General features: G+C 51.6%; 5 protein-coding genes across 5 annotated transcripts; 3 read left to right on the forward strand and 2 right to left on the reverse strand.

The window, feature by feature from the left end:
* Positions 1–6: 6 nt before the first annotated feature.
* N7473_002102 (40S ribosomal protein eS10) lies at positions 7–913 on the reverse strand (the record flags this gene model as incomplete). Its single annotated transcript, XM_057148042.1, has 6 exons — positions 7–203; positions 272–362; positions 427–497; positions 606–655; positions 712–746; positions 863–913. 6 exons carry the CDS (start codon positions 911–913, stop codon positions 7–9), a joined length of 495 nt encoding a protein of 164 aa, XP_057011696.1.
* A 50-nt stretch (positions 914–963) lies between these two features.
* N7473_002103 (telomere maintenance SDE2 family protein) lies at positions 964–1,956 on the forward strand (the record flags this gene model as incomplete). Its single annotated transcript, XM_057148043.1, has 1 exon — positions 964–1,956. One exon carries the CDS (start codon positions 964–966, stop codon positions 1,954–1,956), a length of 993 nt encoding a protein of 330 aa, XP_057011697.1.
* A 460-nt stretch (positions 1,957–2,416) lies between these two features.
* On the forward strand, positions 2,417–4,401 carry N7473_002104 (uncharacterized protein; the record flags this gene model as incomplete). Its single annotated transcript, XM_057148044.1, has 2 exons — positions 2,417–2,870; positions 2,933–4,401. The coding sequence occupies 2 exons, from the start codon at positions 2,417–2,419 to the stop codon at positions 4,399–4,401; spliced, it is 1,923 nt and encodes a 640-aa protein (XP_057011698.1).
* Positions 4,402–7,787: 3,386 nt separating this feature from the next.
* N7473_002105 (leucine--tRNA ligase CDC60) lies at positions 7,788–11,394 on the reverse strand (the record flags this gene model as incomplete). The annotated part of the gene is made up of 4 exons (XM_057148045.1): positions 7,788–8,390; positions 8,454–8,652; positions 8,705–11,223; positions 11,320–11,394. The coding sequence occupies 4 exons, from the start codon at positions 11,392–11,394 to the stop codon at positions 7,788–7,790; spliced, it is 3,396 nt and encodes a 1,131-aa protein (XP_057011699.1).
* A 524-nt stretch (positions 11,395–11,918) lies between these two features.
* Positions 11,919–12,806, forward strand: N7473_002106 (mitochondrial 54S ribosomal protein mL61; the record flags this gene model as incomplete). Its single annotated transcript, XM_057148046.1, has 2 exons — positions 11,919–11,957; positions 12,225–12,806. 2 exons carry the CDS (start codon positions 11,919–11,921, stop codon positions 12,804–12,806), a joined length of 621 nt encoding a protein of 206 aa, XP_057011700.1.
* Between the last annotated feature and the right edge of the window lie 123 nt (positions 12,807–12,929).

The raw sequence follows: 12,929 nt of genomic DNA on the forward strand, positions 1-12,929 counted from the left end.
AGTCCTTTACTGCTGCTGGGGAGCACCGCGGCCACGGCCGAAGCCACCACGGAAGGAAGGAGCGAACTCGCCGGGGGCACCGCCCTCCTTGCCACCCTCCTCACGGCGGCGGTAGCCACCCTCGCGACCCTCACGGGGAGCACGGGGACGACGCTCACGGTCCTCACCGCCCATCATGCCGCGGGGGGAGCGTGGGAGCGCTGCTGCTTGATGTGGGTGGCGGGGACAACCTCAGCAGGGAGGTGGAGCCACTCGCGGAGGTAGTCCAGACCCTCGGGGGTGAGGGTGTAGTAGTAGTACTGCCACGAGAACTGGGTCTTGACGAAGCCACGGGAGTTCAGGGACTGCATAGCCTTGATGACCTGTTGGGAGCGAATGGTTAGCGCGTGTTCGGGGTGCAATGGCGGGCTGTCGGGTTCATCGTACAAAGAGGTTCTTGGTGTCAATGTCACCGTGCTTGGGAAGGTTGAAGTCCTTCTTGGCCACGAGCACACCCTCTGTACGTCCAAAGTCAGTAAATGGTGTTGCTTCAATTTCGTCCAGCGCGCCAACGGTAGGCATAATCGGGACAGGTCGATGCGTCGGCGACGTGGTGGATTACATACCGCGGAAGAGGTACTCGTGGATCTTCTTGCGGTCGGCCTTGGGGATAAGCCTGGAGCATTATTAGTAAATTGGCGGCATCGAAAAGGCTCTGGGGTTGAATCTTACATTGTCGCGAGTTCCTGGCGCAATTCGTGGAATCGCTTTGACAACGTCAGGGGATGATGGGTGATTTAAAGATCAGGGAGTGGAGCTGCGCCGTGAGAAAAGTGCGATATTCCTGATCGAGGGCTCGCTAGGGTTGTCGCCCTAATCAAACCGGCTGGGACAGGTCATGTGACTGGAGCTGCTGGACCGCTGAGTCATCCATCACCCTGATCACATGATTGGCAGTCTCCAGCCGCCGCCGGGCTTATCTCGATGGCGTCGATCGATAAACTTGATCCAACGGTCTATCATCTCTACGGCCCAGCTCTACGCCTCAACAACTCATACAACATGGCGCAGTCAAACATCAACGTCCTACTCTCCTCCTTCCCGGGACTCTCACTCCCATCCACTCTCTCGTTTGCGCTTCCCTCCGTGGCGAGCGTTTCAGACCTTACAGACAAAGTCTCCTCATACCTTCCTACCTCGCTTTCTCTCGAACGTCTCATCCTCACAACCACCAACAACAAGCAAATATTCGCCTCTCCTGCTTCTCTTCAGTCTTTGATCAGTAGCGACAATGGCTCCGCCAATACCATTCTCCCCATCCGCCTCTCCGCGCCGATGTGTGGTGGTAAGGGTGGTTTCGGATCTCAGCTTCGTGCCGCCGGTGGCCGCATGGCCAGCAAGCGCAAGCGCAACCAGGGTGACAACAACAGCTCAAGCCGTAACCTCGACGGCCGCCGTTTGCGCACGGTCAATGAGGCCAAGGCACTTGCCGAGTATCTCGCCGTCAAGCCGGAGATGGATAAGCAAGAAAAGGAGGAGCGCCGCCGCCGGTGGCAGGCTGTGGTAGAGATGGCAGAGAAGCGACAGGATGAGATCAAGAACGGCGGTGGAAAGCAAAAGATCGATGGTCAATGGATGGACGACAAGGAGGAGATGAATGAAAAGGCACGAGAGGCGGTTCTTCTCGCAATGAAGGACGGCGCATGGACCGACAACCTACGCGATGCGATTTTGGGTGGATCTAGCACCAGTGCTAGCGAAGGTAGCGAGCATGCGAGCTCATCCGGTTCCGAGGAGGACGATGAGGAGGAAGAAAACAATGGCGCATCTTCGAGCTCCGCGGTGCCTTCTACATCGGCAGCCAAGCCGGCACCTCGTCGTTTCATCGGGTTTGATGACGATGACGAGTTCATGAGTGACTCCGAGGATGAGGCAGATGAATCCGACTCCAAGGGCAAGGGCAAAGCTCGCGCTTGAATGGGTACCGACGGGGCTCTGGTTTACGGTTAACGATGGCGTTCCTACTTCCAAAGGGTTATAAGTGCATTTCTTTTAAGCGAAAATTCTTGTGTCAATATTCTATTACTATTCTTGCTCCTCTTGACTTTGAATATCCTAATCAAAACCTGAATGAATGTATCGTCTCGAAGCATAAATGTTGGACCGATCAAGAAACCTGTAGTATCGGCGACTCACGCCAGGCCATCAACTTATGTGACTTCCTCAAGGCAAGCTTAAGTCCTTGACTATACAATGATTGAAATTTTTGTGGGCGACTGTGTACTTTCTATGATAAATACATGCTGTACGGAGTATACGCTTCTGCTGTCGATAGAGGTTGACATAAGACGGGAGATCAAGCGCCTTATCGATAAGACGCCTGGCCGACAAAAAAAAAGCTCCGCCCGAACTCCGCAACTTACGGTTGTACGCAATCATGTCACTTTGCGCTCGTGGCGCATTGTCTAGAACTCTGAGGCTCGGCAGCCTCAGGTCCACTTCGAGATCATGTTCTCAGCGATTGACGTATACGATATATTCACGATGCGGCGCCGCAACACCCTCAATAAACATTAGCTCCCTCGCCGACCGAAATCGCAACCAGTTTCGCACATTTTCGTCATCGCGTCGACTAAAAGAACAAGCCGATATCGAGAACCTGACCGATGTCTTGCCAATATGTTGTCCTGGATGTGGTGCTTTCTCACAAACCATCGAGCCAGATGAACCAGGGTACTATAGTGCAAGCCGGAAGCAGACCCGAAAGCTCCTGGCCTCGAAAAGAGAGGCCATCGAGCAAAGCAATGCGGCAGAGGATGCGACAAGCACAAACACAGAGCAGGGCTGTCTTGGCGAGGATGCGCAACCTACAGCCCCTATACCCATGCAGGGTTGGTTCCCCAATACATGCCCCGTTGCGAATGCTACAAGTCAGTTACTGATCAATTTAAAGGCGGTGCACTGCCAGATGATGCCGTTGTACCCGACGACTACTCATTACAATCTCCATCGCGTGTTACCCATGTCTGCGATCGCTGCCACGACTTAATACACCACAACAAGGCAGTTTCTTCCCCCAAGCCTTCCGTCCATTCAATCCGAGACTTCATGAACGAATCACCTTACAAGAATAATCGTGTCTATCATATCTTGGATGCAGCCGACTTTCCCATGTCTCTCATTCCACGCATCCATTGGGCATTATATGTTCAAGAGCAGCGTTCTAAAAACCGACGATCAGCCAACGAAAAGTACCGCGGAGGCAAAAAGATGCCTACTCTGAGCTTCATCATTACACGGTCTGATCTGCTGGCAGCAACCAAGGAACAGGTAGACTCCAAGATGGAATATGTCCGCGACGTGCTCCGTGATGCCCTAGGGAAGGCCGGAAGAGATGTGAGACTAGGCAATGTGCACATGATTAGTGCCCACCGTGGATGGTGGACCAAGCAAGTCAAAGAAGAGATTAAAGAGCATGGGGGAGGTATCTGGGTAGTGGGGAAAGCAAATGTGGGAAAGAGCAGCTTTATCGAGGCCTGCTTTCCTAAAGACTCTCGAACTATCGAGAATATGGCCGAATGGATCGAGCGTCAACGGGAGGAGCAAGAGGTTCCTAACCAACGACAGGCTTCTTTGTTGGATCCCGATAGTCTGCTTCCCCCGGCTCCCCGAGAGGAAGTGTTTCCGGTGCTCCCAGTGGTGTCGTCCATGCCGGGAACTACAGTATCGCCTATCCGAATTCCATTTGGCCGCGGCAAGGGCGAAGTCATTGACTTGCCTGGTCTCGAACGTGGCGAGCTTGAGGATTACGTGCGTGATGAGCACAAGCGTGATTTGATCATGACCAAGCGGGTCAAACCTGATCGATGCACCATCAAGCCCGGCCAGTCTCTTCTCCTTGGTGGTGGTCTTGTGCGTATCACAGCCGTGAATCCAGAAGATACCATCCTGGCTGCATGCTTTGTACCCATCGAATCGCATGTCACCAAAACAGAGAAGGCAATTGAAATGCAGACTGAGCAGCGACCCTATGCAGGAACGGTCCTCATGAACGAAGGCACTGGCAAAACAATCGCATCGGCTGGAAAGTTTGACTTGAAGTGGGACACAACTGCATCGAATCTGCCCTCTACAATTGCCAAGGCTGTAAAGGACAGGGGAATTCCTATTCCTAGACTCCCGTATCGCGTGATGTCGGCCGATATCCTCGTTGAAGGCTGCGGCTGGGTCGAAGTCAGCATTCAAATCCGCAACAAGCGCAATCCGGATACCGAGACGGAGACTTGCCCCCAGATTGAAGTCTTCACTCCTAACGGGAAGCATGTCGATTCTCGACCACCGATTGAATGTTGGAATTTCATTGCCGAAAAGCTCAAGGCGGACAAACGCAAGAGGCCTCGTCTGAGACACCAATATAGTTGAGTGGTACTTCATACACTTGGCACTTAGCCTTATTCTTTTGGAGAAGTACAATGTACCATAGCATCGTTAGCATAGCGACTGGTGTTCTGATAGTCTTGCCTTGTATAATATACACGTAGCTCTCCATTTGTGTCCGCATCCTCTCATTCTCCCGCCAAGCCTCGTCATTTCTAGCGATTATTCCAGCGATAGTCGGCGCCGGCCTGACGGTGTCCGTGAGTGGGGAAAGCAGGTTTTCAATGTCCTGATACGGGCTGTCAAAGATTATTTGCATCTTTACAATCATGGGCATTCCATGGGCAATTGCCCGGTGACTAAGAAGATCTCGCAGTTCACAAAGATCCAGGAACACTTTGAAGGCTACCATCGGGTCTACTATTAAACAAACTGTGATAGATGCTAAAGCGATGAGGATCCTTGAAGGTTGCAATCATTCTGAAGAAATAAGGCACAGGCTATTCTGTTGTTACTTGCTACGATCCCACTTAGTTTTGAATGTCCAGTAGGTTCTTAAGTTCGGAACCATGACGAGGCTATAACCCATCCTCTCAATTAAAATTTGAGCAATAGATCCTGAGATGATGCCTAGGCTATCACGAAACACGATATAAAACACATCTAAAAAGACCATTCGAAGCAAGGGTGGGCCTCAAGGTCCACCAGATCTTTGGGGAAACAAATTCCAGCCATCATAAACCATGACTACGCTGGTTTATACCCCACTTTAGCGAAGTTGCGTATAGCTTCCCTCTGAAGATGACCAATATCGAAGTATAAGGTTTCTGACGCGTCGCGATCCTCTTGGAGGTTCGTTCCCAAAAGATCACCCCGAGTGACTCTAAAGCGCAGCGGATTTCAGATGGAAGAAAAGCGTACAGGGAAAATTTTCTGTGAAAAATGAGATCATAGGCCACGCTGAAGAACACTGTTAAGGCTACAATATGCTTACCTCCTTCTGCTCTTTAGTAGGAACCCCACTCGAATCAAGCTTGTATAGTGTCGCAGTGCCTGCAATGCGATCTCCCTGTTGTGTCCAAGCAACAGTAAGAACAGTCTAGACCCCATCACTACTGTATAGTCGTAAGTCCTCACTATCTAAGAGCTGTGTTCCCAACTTCGCCCAGCCCGCTTCCACCGCCAGCGTTGGATAAAGCAAATGCTTAGGTCGGATGGAGAAATCGGGTTGCTTCTGAACATAATCGGAATTCGAGTCTATGAGTCGAATAGTGCTACCGACGCGTGCCTCGAGGTTCCGTAGCTCCTGGAATGGGATGGTACGATTCTCGACCCACGTTATCATTGAATCATTCAACCAATCTTGAACACAATCGTGAATCTCCCCAGGTATGATAACGGTAATCTTTCGGGTGACGGTACTCCAAATTTGCCTGCTAAAGATTAATTTTTAGAGGATTAACAGATGAGTTCCCTGTCTGACCTTGCGCAAATTTCCTGGTCACTACGTTGAAACACCGCCTCTCCCCAAGAAGGAGGTACATCCGTAAAAGTAACCTTGCTTGTCTCGTTACGTTTGAAAAGGTACAGGGCAAAGTCTGAAAATTTCGACGGAAACTGGAAGCGCTGTGCGGAAAAAGTAGAATCTATGGACATTTTGAAATATTTAGTCGAGTCTAATGACTCAGAAGGGGCCGGTCAGGTATGAGCAGATATGTTGAGAGTAAGAAAATTTAGGAATGAATTATGAATTGCGTAGAAATGAAAGAGGGAGGAACCTTATCAACACATAAAACTCCTAGTAACACAGTTAAGTTGCCGGACAGCCCCAAAAGGAATGAGAAATGCGGCCACACCCAGAATTTGAAGAAGCGTCAAGTTTGTCGTTCACGACGCTACGTGAGACATAGGTTAGTATATAGCTCGACGTTAGGTTTATACAGTGGCAGTTCGAAAGTCTGAGTCTAGAAACCAGAGAAACTGCCAAACAGATATGCTTCCACCTCTTGGTTTTTGAAAGGTCTTTCTAAAGGTCATTTAAATTGTCTTTTTCGGTAGATTAGGTATCATTCTGTAGCCTATCCTTCAACTCGTGACTGCAAAGATGACTCTGAAAATTTGTCGGGGTTTCAAACTTATGGAACCCCAATGTAGACCAACGTACTTGATAATCTTCATCAGAAAGAAGTCAGGCCAGATTCGTCCTCATGCATCTGGCCCAAATCGAGAAAACCTTTTGCCAGGTCATATGATGCGTCCACCAGGATTTGGTGTGTGGGTGTGGCAGGATGATAATATCACTAACTCCCCAGCTGTCTCCTCATCGACCACAATAAGGGGAAAGACCTTATGGAAGGCAGCATGTCCAAAGGCGATACAACCACCACATAGTAGATGCAAACTCGCGAAACTCTGCTTCACGGCAGTTAGATATACATCAAACTCCAAAGACGATTCAAAAGAGAGTGCTAATACTACAAGCTACTCACTCGCCCGGGATCGGATGACAGAATCATCGCCGTTCATGTCGGCGAGTCTGTCCGAAAAGCGGTTGAGTGGCTTGAGCATGTTTAAAGAAGTTGTGGGAACGCCTTATCGGCGCTTCTTCGACTAGGAAGCCTGGCCTAGTGCTTTCCTAACGTTAACGTTAATCACTGCCTGGTTGGCTCTGATAGCTAAATGCTTATTATGGTCATTCAAAAGATGGTTCAAAGGATGGTTCAAAAGATGGTTCAAAAGATGGTTCAAAAGATGGTTCAAAAGATGGTTCAAAAGATGGTTCAAAAGATGGTTCAAAAGATGGTTCAAAAACTGTTATAGAGACGTAGAACCCTGGTAATGAAGGGAAGGAATAATGTAGACTCAATAATAAAGAGCTAAAATTCGAGGGTATAGGATCTCAAAGCTTTCCAAATCATCATACTGAAAGACCCATACTTGACCTTTCAGTATCCAGTTTTGGCCGGCACCTCCCTTGGCAGACAGCATATAGAATTGAGGAAGACGGAAGTCACTATGCTGTTCATGGAGATTATCAGGCTCTGCTCACTCGTTATCGAGGTTCCTTTTTGTTTGTGGTACTCAATTTACCACATCTGCTGCAATCTTCGCCGTGAAACGCGTGATCGGATCGAGCTTTTACCGTTTTCCCCTGAAGTCGCAGTCACCATTGCCCTGCATACCTTGGAGAATAATGGAATCGGAGAGGTTTTTCGTGTCATATGCGTCCCTACTTATCTCGACTACTACCCCCTGCCTGGAGTTTTGACCATCTTGCGAAAGTGCTTTAAACATGAAGGATAGCGTACGATATGAACCATGAAAATGCATTTATTCCTTTTTAGCAGCATAAGCTCATCAAACATGACTCTTGAACAGACACAAGAAACAGGACAGACAACCCAGTCATATCCTCAAGACAACAGACCGAATTAATCAACGTTAGCAAAAGTAAAGGAAGGCTGACCAGGCACAGCATTCTCAGCATTCAGACCCTCACGAGCCTCACCAGTGCCAACAACCTTGCCAGTCTTGCCACCCTCATCAACATGAATGAGCTCGATCTCCTTGTAACCAGAAGTACGCTTCAGGCCGGGGATCATGGCAGACAGATACTTGAGCTCATCGAAGGGCAGCTTGCGGCCGAAGACGAGCTCGGAAGACTCGCGGTTGGAAACCAGGCGGCGCTTCAGGGTCTGGACGAAGGGCATGGCCTTCTTCATCTCGCCGAGCTTGCCGACCTTGGCGTTGAGCTCCTTGTCGTTGATAGTGACGGTCAGGGAGTCAAAGGCCTCGCGAACTAGGTCGATGTACTTATCCTGCCAGGCGGGGAAGTTCTCGGCATAGAAGATGGTGAGCTTCTTAGGCTTGCGAGGGTCGAAGCTCGAGGCCTTGCCCTTGGACAGACGCTTGGTGAACTGGCCCTCCGAGGACAGAATGCTGGAGGCGGTGCTGCGGACGTAGTTCTGGGCAGCGGTGAGGTCCACCTTGGGCTCGGGGACGGTGGGAAACTTGGCAAAGTGGATGGACTCGGGCTGTGGATTAGTTAGACTAGATTTTCCTTCACATGATGTTATAAAGGGAGGAGAGCATCTGACCTTCTTGAGAACCTCGAGCCAGACGTACTCAGACCAGTGAGGAGTAATAGGGGCGAGCATCAGAGCCTGCAGCTCAATGTAGCGCAGGATCGTATCGCGGTGCATGCCAACACCGGCAGCGGTGGCAGCCTCACGGTAGGTATCGCGAGCAGCAGTGAAGTCATACAGACCAGACTTCAGGGCAAGCTTGAAGTCAGTACTAAATGAGAGGGTTAGTAATGTACTCCAGGTCAAAAAGGAGCCTGACTTACTCTTGGTAGTGCTTCTGAGCCTCACGGACGAGGCTGTTCAACTCGTTGTCAAACAGCTCGTCGAAGAGTTTGCCAGAGGCGGCATCAGAGTCACCAGTGCGCAGGGAAGTGTCTTTAACAACCTCCTCGATCCATTCCTTTAGAGTGAACAGACGCAGGATGTTGCTGTTGGCGACGGCCTCCTCGAAGTTGGCATCCTCAATACCGTCACCAGCATCGGCGAAGGCGATACGGGTGGCATCGGCACCGAACTTGTCGACGGCGTCCTTCAGGGTGAGGAAGTTACCAGTACTCTTACTCATCTTCTCGCCGTTCAGCAGCAGGTGACCGTTGGCGCGAACACCACGGGGCCAGTACTCGGGCGGGAAGAGCGCAACGTGAATGTACAGGAAGAAGGTCAGGTGGTTCGGGATCAGGTCCTTGCCGGAAACACGGACATCCAGGGGGTACCAGTACTCAAACTCACGACGCATCTTGAGCAGGGCATCCTTGCTGATACCAGACTTGGAGATCAGCTCGTCGCTGATCTCACGACGGGTGAAGATGTAGTCCCAGACCTCATCGATCATCTGGTCGGCGGTAATGTTCAAGGGGCCGGTGGTCTTGCCGTAGCGGTCGCCGTGCAGGAGGTGGGCAATGGTGTAGTAAGCCATATAGACAGTACTGTCACTCAGGGACTCGACCAGGAACTGGGTATCCCAGGGCAGCTTGGAGCCCAGACCGTAGGTACGGGCGCAGGCCCAGCGGTTCAGCCAGTCCAGGTTCTTCTCGAAGCCGTGCTTAGTCTCGGCAGCGTAGGTGTTGAGCTTGTTGGCAACGTGGTTCAGGGTCTCCTTCTGCCATTCGGCGTCATTCTCACCGTAGTTCAGGAACCACTGGCCGAGGTATGCAACAACACACTCATCGCCAGAGCGAGAAACAACCTTGCCCATGGGATCGGCGAAGGGGAAGGCGTCGCCGCTCTTGTACAGAGACTGGCGGACCTTGTCCTTGGCAACGCTAACGGGCTCGCCCTTGAACTCGCCCACAATCATAGTACCCTTGTAGAAGCCTTCGGTGTAAGCAAGATCCTTAGCCTCGGCAAGCTGTGTGACGTCCTTGGGAGAGTTAATCTTGAGCTGCTTAACCAGAGCAGGAGCAGTCAGGTTGCCATATGTGGGGGTATCAATCAGAGGGAAGATTTCCTTCTCAGCCCACTCCTTCTTGATACCGTAGTAGTCGGCCTTCTTGATCAGGTCCATCAGGGTAGCGTAGTCATCAGGGCTGTCCGAGGGAACGGAAGTAACGACACCAGTACCCTTGGAAGCGGAGACGCTGTCCATGGGCAGAATGTACACACCCTCCTTGTGGAAGGACAGAGGAGCGTTGATAAGAGTACCAACAAAGGCGGAACCGGGAGCCTCGAGGACGAGAGGCAGCTCAGCCTGGGTCTTGGGGAAATAGCCGTCCTCGAAGAAGTGGCCCTGGAAAGCCATGTTCCAGGCAGCACGCTTGGTGACAATAACGTATTCCTTCTCCTTCAGCTTGAACAGACCGTAGTTGATCTTAGGGCCAACGAAGCAGTTGGTCTGACCGTACATGGTCTCAGGACGCAGGGTAGCAGGAACGAAGAAGACCTTGGCATCATCCTCGATCTTACCCTTGACAATCTGAGCAATCTCGGGGGCCCACTCTTTAACCTGAAGCTTCAGGGCAGTGTACTCCTGCGGACCGATACCCTCACCCTCGGTACGGTCGTGGTCCATGCAGGGCTGGCCATCCTTGGGCGAGTAGATAGTATAACGGCTACCGTACATGATCTTGCCGAGCTCATGCAGACGGTTCATCTGCCAGCGGACAAAGGCATCGTAGTAAGGGTTGGCGTCGGTGGTGACGAACTGTCTCCGCCAGTCAACTCGAGCACCCATGCTGTCCAGATCGCGGATGGCAAGAGGGGGGAAGTGGTGCAGCCAGTGGTTGGCATCGGCGAACTTGTGAATATCCTCCAGAGGAACACCAATGGCCAACATGATCTGGAACTGGTACTTCATCTTCACGGTCTTAGCGGCGGCCTTGCTCTTCTTGCCGGAGAACTTCTCAGCCTGGGCCTTAGCCTCGGGCTTAGACTCCTGGGTAGGCGCAGCGGGAGCGCTGGGCTCCTCGTCCTCCTTGTATCCCTCGAAGTTCTGGCCGAACATCTTCACCTCGTCGCGCAGCTTGTCGGCACAGGCCTTGATTGGCATACCAGTGCAGTGGAAGCCAAGCGGGAAAAGAGCACGCTTGCCCTCCATGCGGGCGAAACCGGTCATGAACTCGACCTTACTGGCAGTGAAACTGTGACCGGCGTGCAGGGTACCGTTCATGTAGGGGTAGGCCATGGTACCGAAGAACTTGGGGTGCTTCTCACGCAGCTCGGCGGCGGACATTGAGCCCTGGGGGACCTCCTCGAAGGACGGAGCGTCGACCTCGAAGACCTTGTTCTCCTTCCATTGTGCCTGGTACTTCTTCTCAATTGCAATAAGGGAGTCACGCTTCTCGGTCTGGGAAGAGTAAAAGTTGAGTTAGCAACTTGCGATCATAGATCTAAAAATTTGGGGAAAAGCGGCCTAAATGGAGGGGGAGGGGTATATGGTCACATTTTCAAGCTTCAGAGTATTTTTTGTGCTGTTGCTCGGGTCGAGCGCAGCAGCGGACGCAGCAGCGGCTGCCATGATTAATTCAACCGGATTGAACCCTGATTGCAAGACTCCCAAGGGACAGGGAAACAAGAGATCGCGGGGTGATATAAATTCAAATCGAATTGTGCCAGTGACTCAAAGGCGGTCGAGCCGCTGCGGCTGTGACTGGCCGGGATTTCCGCACGTGCCTCTTATCTACTTGAATCAGACCGGTGGTGGCTATGTAGAAAGTGAGTCAAGAGTCGATAAGGTAGAATTTGATTCACTGATTCATGAGACTATGGGACTAGGAGAATATTGAACAAAATATTCAAGTAGATCTGGTGGTCAGAAAGGATACATAGAATGTACATATCACGTGATTCGATATCACGGAGCAACTTTCACGCGCAAGAGTTTCCGCAGTCAAATTTCCCCAGATCCACGACAACACACGCCAAGCTCTGATCCAGGCCATTGAGGAAGGAGATATTCACTCTCGGTCCAGTTCTAATTTTTGCCGATTCCAAAAGTTCCTTCGCAGCAGGGCCAGCCCCTCTGCGACACACTCTGCCCTCATGGTGAACCTGTTCAAGCGCATGCGGAAGCTGAAGACTGTAAGTGACTCGGAATAGCAGAGTTGTGATACTTAACTCCTGCAACTGGGATGAATGAGTTGATCATTGGCTAACTCAATTGCTTAATCTTTTCTAGAGGGTAAATCATCCCATTCCTCCCCGTTAAACATTCACACCCCCGAATCTTTTTCAACATCGAACCCAAACATCTCGACACAACCACAACCCTTTCCAATTGACACCCATTCAATTGAACCCTCCAATCCCTCAAGAAACTCTCAAACTAACCACCCCTCCACCCCCCAGATCCTCGACATCCGAACCGGCACCGGCGCCGCCATCTTCCCCAGCCCAACCTCCGCCACAAAAGAATTCCCCCCGGTAACCCGCCTGCACCTCACATACGCCCGCAAGATCTACAACGGTCACCAAGGCGCCCGCCACTTCTGGCGCAACTGTCTCCCCCGCCTAAAGTACCACAACCCAGGCGTACGAATGACCGTCCAACAAACAGACGACCAGGCCGCCCCTCCCGCACTGACAATCTACTTCGCCGAGCGACTCAGCAGCACCGCGTCCGCGATCGTCGGCGCCAAAAATATCACCGACAAGCACGCGCCGGCTGCCGAGAGCGGCGAGAAGACTGCCGTCGTGGACCTGAAGGATCTCAACTACAAGGAGATTTGGAGTCGGGTGCAGGCGTCGACGGGGGCGGAGGAGGTCCCTGCTAGTGCAGAGGATGAGGCGGAGCGGAAGCGGTTGGAGGCTATTACGGCTAAGGCTGGGAAGGATCGTGAGCGCATAGCGACTATGCGGCAGGCGAAGAAGGATCAGGAGCGGATGTTGGCTGAGGCTCGTGGTGAGGTTGAGAAGATGAGGGAGCTGTAAGATGGCTGTCCTGTTCTTTTAGGGGACGATTTGGTGTAGTGTGGTTTGTTCACTATACCTTTCTGGTCTCTTCTTGTCTGCCCTACCTGTTGGGTGGGCTGGGGAGATCACCTGTAGCATAGT

This window comes from Penicillium subrubescens (assembly GCF_028828155.1).
Source record: "Penicillium subrubescens strain IBT 31985 chromosome Unknown utg000002l_segment0_segment0, whole genome shotgun sequence".
NCBI lineage: Eukaryota > Fungi > Ascomycota > Eurotiomycetes > Eurotiales > Aspergillaceae > Penicillium > Penicillium subrubescens.